The 23,458-nt window shown below is 38.1% G+C and overlaps 1 protein-coding gene across 1 annotated transcript in view; it reads left to right on the top strand.

Annotated features, from left to right (window-relative positions):
* Positions 1–23,458, top strand: part of LOC107691880 (poly(rC)-binding protein 4-like) — a 67,517-nt gene that overhangs the window by 40,914 nt on the left and 3,145 nt on the right. The window contains exons 6-12 of the mRNA XM_016490709.1: positions 7,900–8,031; positions 9,445–9,573; positions 10,805–10,879; positions 13,217–13,288; positions 17,509–17,550; positions 17,767–17,845; positions 21,024–21,079. Of these exons, the coding sequence (XP_016346195.1) occupies positions 7,900–8,031; positions 9,445–9,573; positions 10,805–10,879; positions 13,217–13,288; positions 17,509–17,550; positions 17,767–17,845; positions 21,024–21,079 (585 nt within the window). The remainder of the gene's footprint in view (positions 1–7,899; positions 8,032–9,444; positions 9,574–10,804; positions 10,880–13,216; positions 13,289–17,508; positions 17,551–17,766; positions 17,846–21,023; positions 21,080–23,458) is intronic.

Raw genomic sequence — 23,458 nt, forward strand, 5'->3', positions numbered from 1 at the left:
CAGCCAGTGTCACTGTGCTGTGTTTTATTCCACCGCTCCACCTGTGTGTGTGTGTGTGTGTGTGTGTGTGTGTGTGCTGCTTCACCAGTATCAGAGTCTTTAGAGGACACACAATCAGTCCTACAAATAGCATCAATATCAATTCAATAGATTAAAGCAGGGCAGTTAGCTAAAAATAGCATGCAGTACTAATAGTATAACAACATACTCTTAAATGATTTGAACAGTTTTTCTTCACTTACTGACTTGAGTTCAGTAAATGAGTCAGAAGTCCATTGGATGATGGCTATCATGACTTCTTTTTGAATGAAGTATGTTTGTTTTTGAGTGTAGCCAGTGAAGAATACTCAATAGACCAACGTCTTCTGATCTCTTCGCATTCAATTCACACTTAAAAATTCCTGGGTAAAATATCATTTCTTTTAATGTGGTGCTGTGAGACTAAAGCATTTCAAGAAACACAGAGACCTCTATTAACAATTCTGACAATCAGAAAGTTGAATGAGAGTTTTCAGTCATTGATGTGGACTGTTGGAACTTAAATGAGAGACACTATTAAAACATCTCTGTCTTTACAGTTTGAGATCATTTATTGTGAAACTAGTCATTCTCTTTAGGAAGCTTATTGGCCAAATAAGTAAATCAGTGGAGTGTTGCTTAATTTTACATACCTATACATACAGTCCACTGCAGTTTGCAGCTGAAATGAACACTAGTGGCATTAAAACACCAATAACTTGTTCCATTTCACACAAATTATGAATACGAGGCAGATTATTTATTAATAAAGATTTATTTTCATGTGATTCCTTGCACAATGCTATGTTATGAGCACAAAACACTTTTACTCTAGTGCATGATTTGTAAAATATAATACATTATGTTTGCATCACATAACCAGCTCCATATGTGTGGCTTTACTGACATAGTAAACTTGCTTGGTGGCACACCCGGTACAGCACTGCACTTGTGCTGTGAAGCACTCGGGTATGAGTCTCGTGAAACACAAGTCACAATAAAAGAGCTCAAAGACTAGTACAAGCAAGATAAAAAACCATCGATATGCTTTAGCTCACTTTGCTTTTGATTGGTTTCATGTGGCTAACATTTTAGCGCCGCTCACCTAGTGTTAATTTCCAATGTAATTAAAACCATGGATAAAACTAAACATGCTTTTAGTGCCACTTGCTGGACATTTAATTTTAAAAGTGTCAAAAAACACGTGAGAAGCAACGTTTTATCATTTTGTAGAAATGTTGCCACAGGCACTTATTTCCAAAGTAGGGCAGGGCGATATGGTCAAAAACATTATCACGATAAAATGTTTCATATTAGTCAATATCGATAAGTATCACAATTAATTAAAAATGTATTCTTATTTTAATTTAAATTCTAGTTTAAATACAGATTTTTTTTTTCTCCTAAGTGAACGTTGTAGAAAGCAGACCATTAATTGTGGTTTTAAACGACTCTTTGGTCAAACACTTCACATTTTTGAATTCTTTACACTTTTCCAGTGCTTTTTCCTCAACAAAATAAATAACTCAGTAGAAAAAAATATCTCTTAGTTTCTGCATGTTCTAATGAGTGATATTGTTTCAAATCATGAAGCAGGTTTGTGTTCCTGACTTTGATGACTCATATCTTCAGCACAGTTTGCAGTGCAGCCTGTAATATTAATAATAATAAATTTTGTCTCTTAGAAATACGCATTTGACAGTAGCTTGAGTTGACAGTTGTAGTGGCTTGAGTTTGGATGCAGATGTAAATTTATGTTCATGATCATAAATAGTAACATCTGTAAAAATTGTAACAACCTCATTTTTCTATGGTGAAATGCTCATGCTCCAGCATAACAAGTTTAGTTATGCGTCCACTGTATAAGTAATATCACTTAATACATAAACAAATCTGTACTCCTGCAGTGAGCATGAAGCGTCTTCATTGATAACTGAGTACCAACAGATTTGGTCAGAGGTTTTGCGTCTGTCTGGCAAACATCATCCCTTGTGTTGCTGCTCTGTTCTGATGTGCTGGGCTTTGCAAATAAACATTCCACTATTAGTACAAGCCTGTTATCTTTACAGAAAACATACTCGGTTCAAAAGTCAGTCATCTGATTGTACTGTATTTATGAATTACACAGATGGGGAGCACGGCGCGATAAAAATAACGACACAGCTGGTCTCACGGTGCCTTCGCGTGCTAGCTCAAACTTTATAAGTCCCACTTGTGATTTTGAGCTGGACAAATTCAAGCGGTCGACACATTGCTTTCATATGCAATTTTTAACGACCACATTTCTATTTACAATCATTCTGGTAGCACGTGAAGGCAGCATCAGTGAAAACAGGCAGAGACAATGGTAGCTTTAGCAACATTAGCCTTAGAGAGTGCCAAGAAGTTCTTTCAGAAAGGCAATTTGGAAAACAAAATATGACTCCTATGTCCGTTGGTGCATCCCGAAACACAACACTTGTAATGCCTCTTTGGCGCTCACATTGTGTCTCCAGCAGCTACAGCAAGAAAACAGTAATGGCGGACTGCTGCTGCTCACTCAGGGCGGGATCTATGCTAATAAGGCAGAGAGCATCACAAATGGGCGGGACTTTTTCCAAATCTGGAACCGCTAGTTTTTTACCATTATAGGCTGGTTGTTTTCACACACTGCGGCCACACAATGTGTTCAGACACCTTATAAAAGTGATTTTTGCATAATAGGTCCCCTTTCAAATTTTAAATAAACATAAAAAAATGCTACGTACTTCTCAAATAAAAAGACATTTCAACAACAAAAAATATAACTAAAATTATAATTTAAAACTTATAATTGTACGTATAAATGCAGTAGAAATAATAAACATGTAGCAAATAATTTTCAACTTTTGAAATTATTATTATTATAATATCACTCATGACAAGAAGAGTTCATTTTGGTCCCCTGTTTTCATTACATTTGATCAAAAATGTCTCCATGTCTTGAGTGAGTAAAAACTTAAATTAACTAACGGGTCTCTGGAATCTTGCACATTTTGAATGTGATTTTGTAGCATGTCCCTACAAAATGTAACATGAAAACGAGATGTGTTCAGACGCATTGCTGGCGCGTTGCTATTTTGAGGCAACTGAAATAGACTGCACCTTTGACCAACAAAAACCTGGTCTAAAGTCTGACGCAATATTTATTTATTTTTTTGTTATTTAAAGAGCGCGTTAGTAATATGCGCCTACAGGCGGGTGCACAACGTGCGTACACTCTGCTTATTACACACACAGGGATGCACAGCAGCACACAAACATGCCAAATATTAAAAATGAAAGGATTGCAATGTAAAAGATTATTATTGTGTAGGCTACATAAATATAAAAATGCCTACATGTCATAATGAATAGTCATTGCATGTATCAGAATTAGGCTACCTATTTGCTCGTGCACGAGCAGCTCCGTTTCATCTCTGGAGACGCGTTCTGTCTTTGCGCTTGCAAATTCCGCCGTGTAAATAGCAAATCCGCCATGGCACAAGCGCAACTGGCTCTTAAAGGGAATGGGAGATGAGACTCTGATTGGTTTATTGCACGTTACGCACAAAAGACACCCATTACTCATTAAGAAAATAGGGACAACACTTTTAGACCATGCGCCGGGTGCGCCGACCGTTTTTTCTCGTTGTTAAACTAGCAAAAGTGGATTTGGACACGCCCTAAGTGCACCTGCGCCATGCGCTTTAGACCATGCGCTTAGATCGTTAAAATAGAACATAATAACAGAGAAACAATTTCGATGATAGTAATAAATAATTACTTAATGCTATTCAAAACCTTTTTAAATTTATCGCATCGTCCACAGTCTGCAAATAACTGACTTGTGCAGAAACTGAATGGTTTCCGGACGATTTGCAGAGATAAAGCTGTCAGGCTGAACGCATGAACACCCTTTAACTCTGCATGTTTGAATTTCAGCAATTTTGAGACATGGTTTGTAAGAACAGCTGGATGAAAGAGTCGTGGGTAGTTTTCATATATCGTCAATCGGTCCCATAGCAGTGGGGTGCCTATCTGTTGTAGGATAACCTCAGAAATATAATTTGAGCCCCTACACGATACATTCCCTTGCTGATGCCAGTGAACAATTGCTGAAAAGAGACATACAGCTCTCTGAAAAAAGTGCCAGACTTCCCAAATCGCGATGGGACTTTTGAAGCTGATGTGTGTCATGTATTTCAAAAACTTTCTCGCCTGACAGCAACGTTAACTCAACCAATGGCATGAGTCTGAGGTCGGGATCTAAAAATCATTCTAAAAATTGAAGGTAAATGCATAAGCAGCCAAATGTAAGCCTGAAAATACCCAGTCATTTATAGAAACATACATACGTATGCGTCCCACATCCGTACTTTTATTAATGGCATCAGTAGAGTTATATAACTGCTAGTCAATGAGGTGTGTTTGTCTGCCTGCAGCATGTCAGCTCTACACCCACCAAGTAATAATGAATCTTCTCACTCCTGCTAAATCCATTATGTATTTGATATCCTTTCATAGCAGGCAGGGTGCCATTCATTAAACATCTGTTAGGAATCTCCCTGTCCTCCACACAAGCCCGTTTCCGTACCCATAACGGAAGAGTCACCATAGAAACCCCTGAGGTGGTGGCGAGGTTCGTTTATGCCGAGCATATAATGAGCATTACTGGTTGAATTTTACAAGGAGCTCTATTGAGGTCTGGCCCAGCTTTGATCCAGAATGTTTTTGCCCGCTCTTTCAGTCAGCTGAGAACATGGAGGACATCTAAAAACCATGTTTCAGAGTTTCGGATGATATATGACAGAATAGACAAAGAATTTCAGAGCTTAGGGAGAAGACTGTGAAAGTCTAGACTAGAAAAGAACAGAGTTGAGGTTTTTTAAGCTAAAAATTCACAGGGCATGCCATGGGACACTAAGACACTAGGTCTTATTCACTAAGAATTCCACATGGTTTTATGTGCAAACATTTTGGCAAACAATGTAAAAATGAATATTAATATTGCATAAATTCACATAATTTTTTTATTTCCATGTAATGCAGGCATTCCCAAAATTTTTGTCAGCCAAACCTCTTTCACCTAATATATTTACTTGAAGTACCCCTGATATTTTAAAATAAATATTTTAATAATTATATATCACATTTGCTTGTTCACGGTTCTCTGATGTTGGTTAATGTTCACAATGTTCACACAAACGGAATATTTCATTTTTTTAGTAAGTGCGTTTTTTTTTATTAATGTTATTTTCAAATTATTTACTTACATTTTTTTGTGATCTAATTAATTATCAGCTTTTCATTAAACCCATGAACCCCCTGCAGTTCCCAAACTCAGTTGGGGATACCTTGACGTAATATAATGTTTAATGCACTTCATGTTGTTAATAACAACAAATGTAATATATTTTCTTACTCTTTGTATTTCATATCAATATGGTATAAGATTATCCTATTTAAATCAATGTGACAAACAAATAGAAAAGTAATCAAAAAGTTGTCTGATTATATTACCTAAAATATGTAATGTAATGGATTACGTTACTAACTTACTAACAATCAATTGTTTCATGTAATTTGGAATCAGTAACAGAACCCTGTTTAAATTATTAAGCAATCATGTTAAAATAATAAATATAAAACTAAATGCATTCACATTAGAAATCTGCCATGATAGATTTATTATTATTACAACATAATTAAATATATGGTACATTTCACAAGTAATTACAAATAAATTAACATTCAAACATTAAATTTAAGCAGAAAAGTATTTTCTTGTAAAACTTCAACCAATAAGCTTATGTATTATAATATATTATTTACATTAGAATATCTAATCTAATGTATTATTTACAACTTCAAAAAATCATGTTACAGTGTATAATAATAATAATAACAATTTATCATCATAATTTTAATGCTTGAGATCCATATCCACATAAAATAGACACAACAAGGGTAATTTATTTGTACTTTTTTGTATTATTTATAGAATGTTATATTGTTGCTGTTGATTCGTGGTACTAGAACAACAGAAGGCACTTGAATGGCACTAAACATTTCTTGCTTTGCTTCAGAAATTGTTTTTGACTTCACCCACATGCTGTCAACCCTGAGTTGTTGTTGCATATGCTTTAGATTGCAGCTTTAAAACAGCTCTTTAGTTGCATCAGATCAAGAGCCTTTAGAAATTGTCATAAATTCTGAGCCAGGACCCCCTTACTCAACAGCTAATATGCAAATAAGACAGAGTCAATCTGCTGAGAGTAATATCTAAATTGATATTTTATTATCCAGGAGGGTTGTTAAATGAGACGAGAGGGATGAGGGGTAAAGGCTTTGTGTGACGTCCTACATCAAGAATGAATCAGGGGAGTGGACATCCTTTAGTCACTGTTATTAAGAATGAGGCATATTAATATCACTCCTAATTCTACTGAGAAATACTACAGAGGGCCACAAAGAGGCACTGGGAACAGAAAGAAATAGAGAATATAATTTCAGTCAGCCATATTCCTTTCCATAGCATCGGCAAGAAAAGATGCACAGAGTTATTTTTTTCCACCTCCCCTTCGTTCTCTGGAGGTTTCGGGGCGAGACGTTGAAAGAACACAACAAACAGCGTCTCCAAACCCCTAACGCTGATGGAAACACTAAACAGAGAAGAAAAAGACTCACTAGCTCTACTTTCCGAGACGCCACTTGAGGCGTATTCATTCGACTCACGTAGGTGAGGTCTGGTTTGATGGGCAGAGAGACAGCACACGCTATTAACATTTCAAACCCGGCAAGATTCCTGCTCCCCCCTAATTGATTGCAGCAGTGGTGGGCCACGATTTGGGCTGATATTTATTACCTGGTTTAATTAAAGAGAAAGCTTCGGAAACTGCACTGGGTGAATAATGGACGCTAAAGCTGATTTCTTGTAGTTGCCGGAATATGACAGTGGAACGCTAGTTGTCCTCCTCTACTTGAAGGCATAGCTCTACTTTAAGCAATAACCATAAGAAATTTCTGAAAAGCCAAGATGTGCTATTTTATTGGGGTTCTGTTTTCGCACCTTGCGAATGCATGTCACATCTTGATAGAGACCAGAGCGAATGACAGGTGGGTAAATATCGTTTAATTTGGTCATAAAAATCAATGGGTGTCTTCGACAGCGGTGCAACTGTGTTCAGTCAGCTATAACCTTTTGATAGCGAGGCACATCGATCTGCAAAGTCTGAATAGGGAAATTGATTACAGTGGCTTTGGTAAAGAACATTTCATCAGATTGCAATCAAAAGCCACGAAGGGTCATTGGTGCACAATGGCATTTTCAAACCTTGGAACAAAGAAAGTACATTAACAATCCTTGTGAATTATGAGGACATCCTTCAAAGGGGAATCACCAGATTAATTCACGGCATGTCTCAAATCTTGTTGAGCAATGCTGTTCCTTGTTTACAACCAAGCCTCTGATCTCTTACCTGAATCAGGTAACAAATAACTGGTGCTTTTCTTTTTTTTTACTTTTGCTTGTTTACAGCAAAATATGGGAACAGTTGGCAGCACCCATTTAGTGTTTGGAAAGACCAGTGTTGTTGATTCCCTCTAGAAAATCCAGGTTAAGCTGGTAGAAGTAGTCTTGGTAGCATGAGGATATCATACCCTCCGGGGGTAACCTGGGGTTCATTCACTTGCTCAAGGGTACAATAGTGATGGATCAGTGCTTGAAGGTTCAATCCTAAAACTTTCTACTTACCAGACCAGATCTTTAAGCATGGTTCCAAACCACTCAGAATCAAAATCCTTATTCTTTTGAAAGATACCATAAAAGCCACAGCACAACTTTCAGTTAACACGTCATTTATTCTATGTTTGGCCCTCAAGGACTTGGCTGCACTTGTGGCGAATGGCACAGTCACCAGTAAGCCTCCAGTCACGCTGCGGCTGGTCATCCCGGCCAGCCAGTGCGGTTCCCTCATAGGCAAGGGCGGCTCCAAAATCAAAGAGATCAGAGAGGTGAGTGCTTTTCCATATCCCTCTTTCTTTCCTCCTCCCCAGGACGTCCATGTTAGGACTGCTTGCTCCCTTGCATATTTCATGGGTTTGGATGCCAGTAAAAGCCCATTTATTTTACATTTATGGTCTCTGGGCTGTCAAGATGGTATGAGGTAATGGTGAATGGTCTGTCATGCTAAATTTGGTGTGTTCCGTAATGCAGTTGCAGGGGGTGTGGGGAAGGTTGTTGGAGTTGGGGGAATATCAAGTGCGTTAAGCTAATCAAAGCAAGAAAGCAAGTTCTGAAACGGGGTATGTTCGGTGGGTTGTTGGAGGCTTTAAAGTTAGCAGCACCAAGTAAACACAGCGCATCTCAATGTATTAGTCCTACCTTCTTGCTTCATGGGGTTTGGTTAAGGAACTCTTGGATTCAAGGGTGTTTCCACCATGGTTTTGATTATAAATGTATGTGTATTTGGTGGTTTTAACCTAGCAATACTTAAGGGGGGGAATTGCTAGAAGTTATCTAAGTTATCTAAATCAGTTTGGACACATTTTCAAAGAGAAAGATTGCAGTAAAGTTAAAGGAATAGTTCACCCAAAAATGACATTTTGTCATTAATTACTCATCCTCATGTCATTCCAAAGCTGTAAGACATTCGTTCATCTTTGGAACACAAATTAAGATATGTTTGATGAAATTCATAGACACCAACTCAACTACCACGTTAAAGGCCTAGAAAGGTAGTAAGGACATTGTTATAATAGTCCATGTGACATCAGTGGTTCAACTGTAATTTTATGAAGCTACGAGAACTCTTTTTTGTGCACAAAGAAAACAAAAATAATGACTTTATTCAACAATATATTTTCTTCCGTGCATTCACGAGAGTACCATGTGGTGCCATTATTAAGTCATTATTTTTGTTTTCTTTGCACACAAAAAAGTATTCTCATAGCTTTATAAAATTAAGGTTCAACCAATGATGTCACATGGACTATTTTAAAGATGTCCTTACCACCATTCTGGGCCTTGTCTATGTAGGGTCGGAAAGCTCTCGGATTTCATCAAAAATATCTTAATTTGTGTTCCAAAGTTGCACGAAGGTGGGTTTGGAACGACATGAGGGTGAGTAATTAATGACAGAATTTTCATCTTTTGGGTGAACTATCCCTTTAAGGTTTGGGTTGGTCCTCATTTTCCGTTACCTAGGTCAGGGGTGTCCAATCCTGCTTTTGTAGGAGCAAGTTCTTACTGAACTCCAACCCTAAATAAAGACATCTCAACCTAAACATGCTATTTAAGGTCTCACCTGTCAGACAGGTGTGTGGGAGCTAAACTCTGCATGAAGCTGGCTCTCCAGGAGCAGGACTGGACAGATCTGACCTAGGCAAAACAGTGTACTAATGATCTGTTCTTCCTTGGTTTGGCAGAAAACAGGGGCTCAGGTACAGGTGGCAGGAGATCTTCTGCCTAACTCCACAGAGAGAGGTGTGACAATATCTGGCAGTCAGGATGCCATCATCCAGTGTGTCAGGCTCATCTGCACTGTAATACTGGAGGTAATTTGACTCCGAGCAAATCCATTTGGCTTCATTAACACAAGATTTTTATGCATGCATTGGCCTTGAAAAACTGTTGTGGATGACTATTGTGTGATATTCCTAATCTGCAAGACTTCAAAGGCTTCTGTACTTCAAAGACCGCATGCTGGTTTTCAGTTTTAGCTTTAGTGGCGTTGATAAATGGATATGATAAATTTCTGGAGCCTAAACAGATATTTTTATTGCTTTTTGCATGTCAAATACTTTTTTTACAAAGATACTTGAACTAACTAACTGCATGTTAAAAATCATTACAGTAATGATTAGTGAATGTGGTCTCAGCTCTCACACAGCGTGAAATGCATTTGCTCTCAAATGGGTTTCTTTGCACATAAATGGTTGAGAAAAAGAGTTTATACTTTTTAGTCAGTGGGATTGTGCTGAATGCGAACTGCTCGTTCTGTTTAATTTTTAATGGACTGGATGAGGAGCAGATTGTTGACGGCTACACTGCCCATTTTAGGAATCCTCAGCTGTCTGCCTGCTCCAGGATGCAAATTATACAAAGTCACCCAATGAATATTTAAAAAGATTCTTTTTGTTTGATTGAGAGCAATTGTGGGGGATGCGCTTCACTGGGTTTTCATCACTTTGGCCTTATTCTGACCTCTTAATCGAATTACATATGAGCAGGTACAGTCAGTTATCGGCGTACTTATGTTTTATTTTATAAAGGATGTCCTTCAGGCCAAGATGACACCTTGTCTTGGACTAAAAGGCCAAGAGTGATTTCAGAGTCATTTTGTAAATGAATTGTATTCCTTTTTAAAGTTGTAGGTGTAAAATGTAGGTTTGAACAACAGACTTATGATGCTACTCAACGAAAACATGCTCAGGGCACATTTTCAGCATTGCAAGTTTTCCATCTGAGGATATCACGAGCGAGCAAATAGCATTCTGAAATAATTTGGCCAAATGACTTCCTGTGAGAGGATAATGGTATGCTTTTAAGTGATCCGATGAAGAGCCAATCGATAAATGTTGCATTTGTGCACCGTGTCAGCATTTCCAGTCATTAAGATAATATGACCAAATGACTTTGCAAATGCCTTAGGTAAGAGAAACCTTGATTTGTTCTAGATGTTTTAGCGCTATTGTCGAATGAGCCGAGAAGGATAGTCAAAGTTTAATATTGAGGGTGAATCTGTAAAGTTCTGAGTTAAAATTAATAATTGTTGTATGTTTGCAGTCTCCTCCAAAGGGTGCTACAATTCCGTACCGCCCCAATCCTGCTCCAGGCGCAGTGCTCATTGCTGGAAATCAGGTAAAAATAAACACCAAAATGGCAAAACACATGGTTCTTTCATCCACAATACTAAGCGTCCTACTTTTCTTATAAAATCCATAACACTTAAAGGTGCACTACAAATGAACAAAAATCAATTATTGAGAAAGTACAAAAAAAAATTAAAAATCTGTTTCTGAATTTGTCTCGTCTTACACCCATTCTGTTCTTCTAATAATACTAACCAATAATTTGAGGTCTCCAATGAGGTTTTGCAGGAAATGTCAATTTGTCACGTCCATAGACATTTTGTAGGATTGTTTATTTTAAAACAGTTCATTTCAATGAGTCAAAAGATATTATGTATGGATTTTTTTTTTGTGTTATGAATTTTACTTTTTTAGATAGGGCGTACCAGTGTAAGTTTTAAACTTTAACTGCTTAAAGAACCAAATATTCCACAGTGCACCTTTAATAAGTGTTAAAGGAATAGTTCAATCAAAAAAGTAACTTTTTTTCAATAATGTACTCACCATAGTTTTAAAAATGTATTACTTTTTCCTTCTGGGAAAATTTAGCATATCCTGGCCTCTCTTTTTTAAATAATGAAAGTGAGTTGTCAAGCAACAAAATGACAACACAATCACAAAAGCAGTCCACAAATAGTCTATTATATTCAAAGTCAAATAATGACAGAATTTCATTTTTGGCCGAACTATTCCTTCAAGGCCTTGTTCACACTGCACACAAATCTGATTTGTTTTTCAAATCCAGTCTTCAGGACTGGCTGTCCAAAGTGACATTTTGCAAGGAATGAAATTGGAATCCATTTGTTCAGACAGTATAGTCAATGTCTGGTACAGCTACATCGATTGTGAGATTCATGACGTAGGTGTCATCATGATGCCAAGAGAGTTGTTTCTTTTACAGCTGAAATTAGCAAGTTGTCATTGTGGATGTCTATTATGGCTTCTCACCATGGTGCTAAATTTATCAGGTTTACATTATTTAATTGTATGAATGCATGCATTTTAAAGTATAAATGTATTTAAATCAGGTTTTTTTTTTTTTTTGTAGATCAGTCTAGTAATAGTGTTTGCGTACACCAAAAAAAAAAAGAAAAAAAAGGATGCCTGTGTGAACAAGGTTTAATTGTCTCAAATATAACCCTCATACTTAGTGCTGGGATCAAGCAGATCCAATTAACATCACCAAAAACACAAACCCCACCTGTAAATATGCTGTGTGCACTGAACATACTTAATATTCAGTTGACTTAATATTGTAGAGCTTCATAAAGCGCCACACAGCTGACAGCATGCTGCCTCCATTTCCTTTAATAAAAAGCGTCTGTCCATCAATGAAAGGTATTGGTTGGGACAGTCTGTGTTTATGAAATATTTCTAAGCTTGTTTGTTGTGTGTTCTCATTAATGACATGGACTGAAGTCATGTAAACAAAGTATTGCAAACATGAATAAATACATCTAAGGTTTAGTTCCATTTATTAGGTTACACTGTTATAAATCTGTCATGCAGCTAATATCATATTGCGAGAAATTCTTACAGACTCAATAGACCTTATTCAGTGTGAATGGCATGTTTAATTTGGCACAAATGAAAATGGGATTCAGGAATGGAAGTATATTCAAAACCTGAAACACAAGCTGAACAAATTTGTGTGTAAAAAGCGTTCACGAGTCTCAGTTTTGTCGGAAGATATATTTTGAGTGCTTCGACTAAATTTGTTTGTAAAACCATTCTTACTTCAGTTGTCGGATTTAATGGCCTTTGAACAAACTGTGCTTCCATTCTTCACAGCCTTGTTTTCATCCCCATCAAATGAAGTATGCCATCTATCCAGACTAAGGTCTATTGTTTCACTCTTTAATCTATTGTTTGCACCGTTACTCACTTCACATCACAACACGTCTCCAGAAGAGAGTAGAAGAGGCCGTTATGTTTATTCATGTTGACACAGCTATTCATTATCAACACTCCTATGCATGAATAACAGTAGCATTAAGATCAATCGGGCTCATGAATATTCCTCACAATTAAAAGTGTTGTGAAGTCATTTGCCAATGGTGTAATTAATCGGACTGGCAGAAACTTTGACGTGTGCACTTATGATGCATCGTCTGTTTGATATATTTACCTGTCTGTCATGATGAGTAAGATTAATGTCTAATAATGAAATTAATGTTCATTGCTTCATCTTTTTTTTAACGCTCTTCTGTCTGAATTCAAATCACGCCTAATGGTAATGATAGCAAAATTGACGCTAATGTACATGCGAAATATGCATATTCGTAAGACTAATGACATGCAAATTAAGCCTTGGTTTGTGTCTCTGTCCCCTATTTGCCTTTTTAAGGTTTTCGAAACGTCAGAGTTTGCGTCTCACCCGCTTTTCTCAGTGGCTCAGGGAGGGCTGGATCTGCAACAAGTGAGTATCATTTATCCATGAAGGATAAAATAGGGAGCTCTGCTTCCCACTCTTTCTTTATTTGCCTCTTTCGCCCCTGCATGGAGATGGGAATTCTGTTCCCCTCTATCATTCCTCCTGCCGTATGTTGCAGCCAGTGTCCTCCACACTTGAGCAAGGGAGTGAGACTATACAGCAATTACTGTTTTTAGACATGAGATTGTTTTTCCACTTGACATTCAGTTCAAGCATGGCTTTACCATCGATCTGCTGTAATTGTATTGATTTTTGTTGAGAACTGAGTTTTGACTTGATTTTGTACATTTGTGTAAACTTTGCAGGTATGAAATATAGGGTGTCCCCCAAGGCCGTAGCTTTGGCCCTTTTATATTTACAACATTTTAAAAGATTTAGCAATAAAGACATTTTTACCCCAAAACACTTACTTTTCTGTTTTCATGTAGCTCACATACACAATTATGAGCTAAAAAAATAAATAAAATAAAATAAATAAATGCAACATATTATAAAATGCATGCATCCATATATTTTGTGAGGAACTGACCAAAATTTAAGTTGATTTTTCATCTTACTTGCTAAGTTTGCAAACAACTTAGCTTTGAAGTGTATAATTTACAGGGTGGAAAAAAATATCACTGTACTTTAACAGTATAAGGTGCTTATCACTGATGTTTCTGTGAGAAACATTTATTCTGGATGTTTTAGTTACAGGATACTCTGCTGCTGTGGGAAGTTCATTTGAGGATACTATGATGGTGTGAATGACTGATAATCTCTCGACTTAATGTTCAGGTCTTCTGGGCAGACTGTTATCAGTGTATATGTGCAAGTTTTACTAGTCAGCAGTTAAACACAGTTGTAAAAGAATGTTTATCATGGCCTGGAGACACAATATTAAGGTTAAGACTGTTAAGTGTGTATAAAAGGAGTATTTCCTAAAAAATAACATTTACCAACCTTTATGTGATTGCAAATCTATGAGATTTTTGTTTTTCTGTGAAACCCAGAAGAGATGTTTAGCAGAATGTCTAAGCTGATTTTATTTACATAAGCGCACATTTGCACTCAAACGGTGGTTCATTTATGAGACGTGAGAACCAGTGGCATTTGTTGTCACTATCAGACCTGGAATATCATATGTGTCATGCCAGCAAACAAAGAGCTATGGCGGAGGGCAAACATTTTCAGTAAAACAACTAAAATTATGGTCTGTTCCTCATACAAAACTGTTTTATGACTTAAGAAGTTTTATGGACTACATTTATGTCCTTTTTTGAGATTGACATTCCCTGGTCACTGCCTGCTTTCGTTGTATGGAAAACAACCGCATGAATATTACTGAAATCATCCTGTGTTTTGAGAGTGAATTAATGATGACAATTTTCTTTTTTGGGTGAACTGTTCCTTTAAGTGTCAGCCACCTCTGACTAATGCTGATGTGAAGGCTAAAAAGGGGAACCATGTGACCTTCCAATACACACACACTCTACCTCGAGAGCTGTAAGGACGAGGTGTCACTGACATTCTCTTAAACGAGCAGAGATAAATGCTGTCTGCCAGGAGACAGGGGACTGACATCACCACGGCTCTCGCTAATGAAGGCACCACATATGTGTGTGTGTGCATAAGGATTACGCTGCGTTAAGTGGCTCAGCCAGGCGATTAATGCTTTTCTACATTATCGTACATTAGCGTTTTGAGCTCAGAGAACAGGAAGGAAAGAAATATAGAAATGACTGAAATGATGAAAGCTCCACCTCCTTTTTGTTAACTTAAGTCCTTACCCGGTAGCTTTTGAAACCAAGTAATTGTTCAACCAAATTAAATTCCAGGTTATTTCCTTACCCTCATTTTGCTCCTAACCTTTTTGAGGACTATCAGGCTCCAGAAATAAATTGCCATTAAAGAGGTCCATATGACTTCGCTATATTCCAAGTCTTCTGAATCATACATCACCGGAGAAGTCATTTTGATTTAAACATTACAAGATCAATATAGATCCAAATGTGAACATGCATTTAGAAAACAGATATAGTGAATTTTCATTTCATGCCGACTCTAATCTTCTCCTCGGCTCTCAAATCTCATTTGCATTCAAATGACACGTCCAGGGGCCTCATTTATAAAATGTGTGTACGCACAGATTTGGTCTTAGAGTGTGCGTACGCTAAAATCCACGGCAACGTTCATATTTATAAAAATGTCAGGGTCTGAGCAGGCGTACGCACTTTTCCTTGTGGCAAACTCGGAGTACTGCAGCTATTTGAACATCTAAGCTGCAATAATAATAAAAGCGGTGTACGTGCCAGCACTGAATTCATCATAAACAACAAAGATGCAGTGTAAGAGATTAATGCAGTGTAGTCGGATTTTTTATTAACGGGAGTTTTTGCGAGATTAAACTGACCTTTTTAGTAGCCTAATGTTGAGAGTTCTTTACTCGCTTTCTGTACACAGTTTATCCCATGTTGTTGTTTTTTATTTTATTTTACAAGAGAACTTGCAAAGTCTTGATTTACTACTAATGCGTAAGTAATAATTTATTTTATTATGATATGAAACGTCCAATTTTTCTTGCAATAATGTTTTTTAAAGTTTTGCAAGAATTTCGTGATAAACTTTATTAGTTGTCATAGCAAGTGATTTTAAAAGTAGGATGGCTCACTTTTTATAAGATGACTGAAAATTTTACTTGAATTCGTAGTTTATTCTTACTTTTGGAAACCTAATTGTTTTATAATTACTACTACTACTACTACTACTACTATTATTTCTGTTGTTTCTAGAAGTACTAATTTTGATAATAGTCAATAGAAAAAATATAACCACACACATTGTTTGTCCACAGAATGATTACACATTGTTAAATAAAAAGCGTCCCCGCACGAACCTCTAACTCCGCCAGCAGGACCTCAATTTCAGACTCAGTTAAGTTTTTCTTTTTCTTTTTCTTTTTCTCAAGCATAGAAATTCGGATATTGGCGTGTGCTCTTTTATATGGTAATGATATTACGTTGTCAGGTTTGAACTTAAATTGCGGTCTTTGCTCACACAAAGCTGTTGTATTACTTGATATGTCTTGGAATATAGTGCTCGTCTTAGTTTGCGATTGTGTCCATGACCTTCTAGTTTGCAAACCCCTTTTTTGTGCTCCATAGAAGCAAGCAAGCTGTATTTTTAACATTTTAAGCACACATTGAAAAGGAACAGGAGGACAAACAATAAAGATAGCAAAACAAAATGGGAGCCTATCAGAGACATTGAAGGGTAGGGGTGCCAGTCACGTAGCAAACTCTGAGCTCACCTCCGGAGACAAGCTAAATCTGTCCTGACAAAGAAGGGTCATGGTTTTTTCCCCCTAAACAATGTTTGCCTTGAGAGCCGTGACCAATCTTTTTTTTTTTTATTAACTTGGCTACCAGAGACACAAACTAGGGTTGCTCCTCAACATGGACTGCCATTTCTGCATCATTGATCTTTTTTTATTTTATTTTCCATTTTATCCTCCCTCGGTTTTTCTCTCTCCATCTCTCTTCCACGTGTTTAAACTTTTAAACAGGCTTATGCAAGAGAACCTCTGGGAACAGCACACAGCGTTCTCTGTAGCTTTTGCATCTGGCTATTTGGCTTCTCATTCTCTTTGATGAAGAAGCCTTGATTCAGAGATCTTCTAGTTTCACATCTGTCCCCTTTAGAAAGTTGTTGAATTATAAAGGTGGGAGGGTGGTCTAGAGGGGTCAGAGACCCCCTAGTTCTGGCCTGACCAGTTGACAAGTGCCCAAATACTTTCTAAAATCAGGCAACAGAAAAGAGAAGACCAGCAAACAACTCTAGGCTTTTATGTTTATATCTTGTATAGATATATACCAATTACATATCAACATACATTCATAATTTAACAGCTTCAATGTTTAGCGTGTGCGAAAGTTCTATACCTCTTTGAGGGTTCAACATTTCTTTCAATAACATTAGGCAGTTTTGATTTAAATGCTGTTAACTGTTTGATGATAGCTTCTACCGCTTGTTTCCTGATCTGAATTTCTGTAGAAGATGCACAATAGTGCCCCTTACCGTAAAACAGTGAAAACATGGATTGCCAGAAAATTCCTTCAATGGTGGTGAAAGAGTTAAATAGTTATGAGGAGCTTAAAAAGAATGATTTAATAATATGTTCTAAGTGTATCTTTCAATTTTAACACTTGTTACTATTTCTCTTTCAGGCTTATACTGTACAAAACCAATACGGCATTCCACACTCAGAGGTAAGAAGCTTTAGAGAGAATTTCTGAAAACCATCTTCATACTGCATAACTTCCATTAGTTGAGTGTTCTTTTTGTGAAGTAAATGAGCTTGTTTTACAATTGTGAATGAACTATACAGTATGGTTCAATTCTCAGCTGTGTCTTCTGATAATAAAACCCTTTCATACGATTGAAATGACATTTCCCTCCCATTTTTCTTTCTCTTTGTTTCTCAGTTGGCCAAGTTGCACCAGTTGTCCATGCAGCACGGTCTTGCCCCCATAGCTCAACCAACGGCCACCCCAGTTCTGTCTGGTATGTTTTGCCAATCCGAGTCTCTTTGAAGAGGATGATAATGGTTGGGATGGAGGCAGATCACACAAATTATGGGTTAGACAGTGGCATAGATTGTAATCAGCTTGTTGCCACCTTGGTCACACAAGCAGGATTCCCCTTTTAAATTGTTCACTGGAATATGGTGTAGAGGTGATCTGGTTATGTTTTCAAAGGCCAGGAACAGTGTAAATGCAAAAGGTAGGTGCTTTTTCCATTTGGTTAACTTTTACTCTACTTCTAATCGGTCTAAACTTCTTATTGAGAGAACTCTAGTGCAAAAACACCTTATATTTACCCAGAAGCACAAGTCTGCTTTAGCAGCGCTAAATCTCCTCGTACAGTGAGTGTGTATGTGACACAATTCCACCTGAGAACTCAAGCTTAAGTACATGGAATCAAACAGACCTCCCAAAGACCCAGAGGCCACCCAAGTTCAAGGTAATACACCTGAGCTCCATGGAGCATACTGCACATGCAGATTACAGCTGCAAAAATGGGGCCAAGCTTTACAAGGCTCCACAGTCAGCTCCTGGGGCTTCTCAGAGCCATGACAAATGTCCAGCTAAAGAAAAAGGAGGGACTGTCTTCTTTTCTTGCTCCTTCACTTTTTTTCCCTTGCACAGAACCAGACATCCAATTATACAGCCACCCCAAGATATTCAGCGATGTCTTTCAAGTTGTATGGACTTTCCCAACATTTGCCAAAGGTTTTGTTGTGTAGGCCCTCTAAAGCCAACAGACTGTTGAATATTACGTAAATAAGCACTTTTGGAGCAAATGTGAGAATCAAAAAGCCCTTTCAAGGAATTGAGTGGTCGAAACAAATTTAATAGTTGCCCCCTGCCGCTAAAACTACAAGAGCACATCCTATCATGATATGGCTGGGGAATTCGATTATGTCTGAGGTAAAAAGCTCATCAGTCAAGGCAATGTTTCAGTCTATTAAATAGGCCCCTGTTGGGTTGGGAGGCACTGCTGGGTCTGGGCCTCCTGCTGAGACAGGAAGTAGATGGAAAGAGAAACAGGCTCGCTCTGTGCCCATCCCTGTTGAAAAAAAACCCCAGCCTATGCTGGTTAGGTATGTTTTGAAGCATGGCTGCTGGTTTGAGCTGGTCATGAGCTGGTTTAAGCTGGTCATGTGTTGGTCCTAAGCAACTAGTTCCTGCTCAGGACCAGCTTAGGACCAGCACATTACCAGCTCATGACCAGCTTAGGACCAGCTTAAACCAGCTCATGACCAGCTGAGGACCAGCTTGACTGTTTGGAATCATGACAGTAAAATAGGGCATTCTAAGTCCATGTACTGCATTATTTCCTCTCTCAATCAGTAGAAAATGTGGTTAACACCTGGTCATGCATGAACAAAATAAATACCATCCTATACCATGAAACTGGTATAATTTTGAAAAATACCGTGATATCAATTTTTGGTCTTACTGCCCAGCACTAATTTAATCTCTACCGAGCATTAGTGGCATAATGTTGATTCACAGGCCTAGGTTTTGGTTTTGGCTTATGAACAAGCTAAGAGGCTCTTTTATGGTAAACCAATTTAAAAGGGTTATACATTTAGTAGTTTGTGAGGTAACCTAGTCTAAGTGGTTGATCAGTTGGACTAGTGACTATCGGGATATGAGGGTTAAGGGTATCCTGGTTAACCACCCTGACTAAGCTAATGGGGACTTAGTTGAGCTGGTTAACCTTGTTCTGAAACAGCTTGACAACTTTAGGCTGGTATAACCTGTTTTTTTTTATTTCCAGGATGCAAGGATAAAGAACCTTTATGATTTACACACCATATATCATTTTAAAAACAATTCCAGGTCGGTCGTCCCTCCCTAAACTCATGCCATAAGTTGAGCTACTGTTGCTATGTTGATCCAATTAAACAGATTGCGATTTGGTTTGATGCTGCTGATTTGTTACAGTCCTTGCTTTTTAAATAGTCTGAATGAGTTAAAAATTGGTTTTGGGCTGTAACTTCATCGCATCAGTGAATTAACCTGTGGTCATGAGCTGGTTTAAGCTGGTCATGTGTTGGTCCTAAGCAACTAGTTCCTGCTCAGGACCAGCTTAGGACCAGCACATTACCAGCTCATGACCAGCTTAGGACCAGCTTAAACCAGCTCATGACCAGCTGAGGACCAGCTTGACTGTTTGGAATCATGACAGTAAAATAGGGCATTCTAAGTCCATGTACTGCATTATTTCCTCTCTCAATCAGTAGAAAATGTGGTTAACACCTGGTCATGCATGAACAAAATAAATACCATCCTATACCATGAAACTGGTATAATTTTGAAAAATACCGTGATATCAATTTTTGGTCTTACTGCCCAGCACTAATTTAATCTCTACCGAGCATTAGTGGCATAATGTTGATTCACAGGCCTAGGTTTTGGTTTTGGCTTATGAACAAGCTAAGAGGCTCTTTTATGGTAAACCAATTTAAAAGGGTTATACATTTAGTAGTTTGTGAGGTAACCTAGTCTAAGTGGTTGATCAGTTGGACTAGTGACTATCGGGATATGAGGGTTAAGGGTATCCTGGTTAACCACCCTGACTAAGCTAATGGGGACTTAGTTGAGCTGGTTAACCTTGTTCTGAAACAGCTTGACAACTTTAGGCTGGTATAACCTGTTTTTTTTTATTTCCAGGATGCAAGGATAAAGAACCTTTATGATTTACACACCATATATCATTTTAAAAACAATTCCAGGTCGGTCGTCCCTCCCTAAACTCATGCCATAAGTTGAGCTACTGTTGCTATGTTGATCCAATTAAACAGATTGCGATTTGGTTTGATGCTGCTGATTTGTTACAGTCCTTGCTTTTTAAATAGTCTGAATGAGTTAAAAATTGGTTTTGGGCTGTAACTTCATCGCATCAGTGAATTAACCTGAACTGTTTCACTGTTCTTCCTTTAGGTTGTTATTTACAATGAACATACAAAAGAGTAAAGGGAGAAAGAAAATGCGCTGTGCATGATGGGTGAAAATAACACATCCTAAGATTACTCTTATCCACATAAGTTCAGAGGAGCTTCTGTCAAATTTAGAAGAACACAAATGCTGAACAAAAAGAAAGGGAAAGAAAGAAGAAAGCAAGCAGTGAATTCTACTATCGTTTGTTAACTTGGTACCTATTCTTCTTCCAGCAGGTATCGAGTCCAGTTCCCAGACAGCATCACAAGAACTTCTCATTCCAAATGACGTAAGTGCAAAAATGTATTTTTGCAAGTATCACATTACTCATGCTACTCATTGATATCCTGTACAACAGCACTTTTGCTTTAGTTATAATGCTTAATTATGTTTATGTTGTGTGTGAAGACATTATTAAATCTTTGAGGACGGTCAGATCTTTGTTTTAGACTTAAGTTAAGTGCTTTCTGTAGAAAGCCTGTTTTTTTTAAAGAGCACCTCTCATGACACACTTTGGCCATACAAAAATCCTGAAACTTTTCTTTCAAACACACCGACTTGTGTCTTTTTATCTGTCCACCCCCTGCTCTGCTAGAAGAGCTTCACAAGATCCAGTTCAATCCTGTCATGGTGTCTGACATTCTTAGCACTCCTCTGCTGTCAAAACAGAGACGGTAAATAAAGCCAGAGCCTTTTGTCAGAGCTCTAGGTTGTGGTGCAGACCCCGCACCCCGGGGGCCAACGGGACGTTCCCTTCATGCCTTCTGACTGGTGCTCCCTCTCGCCTCCATGTCTCCCTGAGATCACAGGATTAATCGACTGGCCAAAGGCCCAGTTGTGGATTCTGACCATACTCAATATATACATTCAGCTCCCATTGTTTTGTTATTTTAAGCCCTCATGCCCAACTAGTAATAATCTACAATTAAGGCAGCAATTTTTTGTAAAATGGTGCTGTTCACATAAGTTTGTGTATTGTCTGACTTTTCCCATTATCTCACTCTCACACCAGTTAAACAGTTTATATTATAAAAAGTCATTGTAATGTTCTTTATCAAACTGTTTTTGAAAACAATTGCATGTCCTATGTGAACTACTACTTATTCATTTAGTGTTGTCAGTAAATGTAGTAAGTGATCGTTTCAACAATTATTCTTAGAATATGCCAAGTGCTCTTATACAAATGAGTGTGAAGCTTACATAGTGCTTACATCAGCATTTTTGATTTCTTGCGCAGCTGTAATGACTGAGTGGATGCATTATCTAGAGTGATTCCGTAAAAGCAAATTCATTGACTACCTTGATGCACATGAACAAGAACCCAGCTCTTATCACATTGACACCAGCTTCAAATAAATCTAGACTTCCTGAATGCATTCATTAGGTGCTAGACCTCATTTCTAAACCTCAACGTACATAGTAAACTTCAAAGAAACTTCACCAATTTCTCCAATCAAGGGCTAATTTAGCATGCTTGTACATTCATATTCCTGCGTAAAGCCATAAACAAGGCAATGGAAAGCATGTATTATTTAAATTCCCTCACAGCGATGCAATTCCAAGGCAAGGCGACATCAAACAGACATCAAACGCTTGGCAGACTAAGTTGTTTATCATTCGCAATCAGGTTTCGCTCTATAGAGGAGCAGTTTCTCCATGGTGAACCATCCCTCTAAATCGGTAGAAACACGTCGCAATTAGATTGGGATCAGATCAGTGCTCTAGAGCGCAGCAGTGGATGCGGAGACTGCCCTGTGAGAGGTGGACACGACCATCAGTGATACCAGTTTTAGCTGGCAGGAAACGTGTTCATGCTCCCCATACTTTCAAAACTACGACCTAAGAAGTAGATTCACCTAAAATAGACCTGTCTTCAGCTTGACTAGGGTATACATACCTGTCTCTCGCATCGGACAGATTTGACCCCAAGCATGCACCTTGATTTCAATAGATACAAAGAAATCAATAAAACATAAGTATTTGTTTGGAACTGGTAAATTTGACAGTTGGAGGAGGGTGTGTGTGTGTCGATACTTTGTTTTATTGATATGTTGCTGGAGGATGGATAATTCAAAGAGTTCAAAAAATGTAGGATATCAGTGGGCAAATATGTGGTGCAGTGCAGAGGACATGCTAGAATCCTCTACATCAGGGTGGCAGTGAGACCTGGCGGTTGGCTATAAGCACTTAGCCACAATCAGCTGAGCCATTAATAGCCCCTGGGCACCAGGGAGAGCGGTGTGACGAATCAGGAGCTTTGATGTTCATATGACTCGTGAGGAAAGGAATGCTTTGTGGAGCAATTCTTGCTCACATAATCCAACTCACACTCAAAGTGAGGGTTGGGGGCTGGGATGCAGGGTGGACAAAATACAAGCTGTCAGTCATTTGAATGACAAACCGTTAACTCATCCCAGTTGGGGTCACTCCGCTTTATCATTGTCTGAGCTTGACACCAAGCCTTGAGGTCACCCAACTCCCTTGGTCCACTTCCTTGTGGACACCTTCCACAGAAGGTACAGTAATCTGGATCATACAGTAGGTTTTGGCTGTGTTGGATTGCCTCAAATATTAAAAAAAAAAACTTGATGCTGCCACAGTAGGATGAATTAGTTCACCACCTGCTGTTGGTGTAAACTGACCATCTGGATCTGCAGAACTATTAGCA

The sequence above is a fragment of the Sinocyclocheilus anshuiensis genome, unplaced genomic scaffold (assembly GCF_001515605.1).
Source record: "Sinocyclocheilus anshuiensis isolate Anshui unplaced genomic scaffold, SAMN03320099.WGS_v1.1 scaffold510, whole genome shotgun sequence".
Taxonomy (NCBI): domain Eukaryota; kingdom Metazoa; phylum Chordata; class Actinopteri; order Cypriniformes; family Cyprinidae; genus Sinocyclocheilus; species Sinocyclocheilus anshuiensis.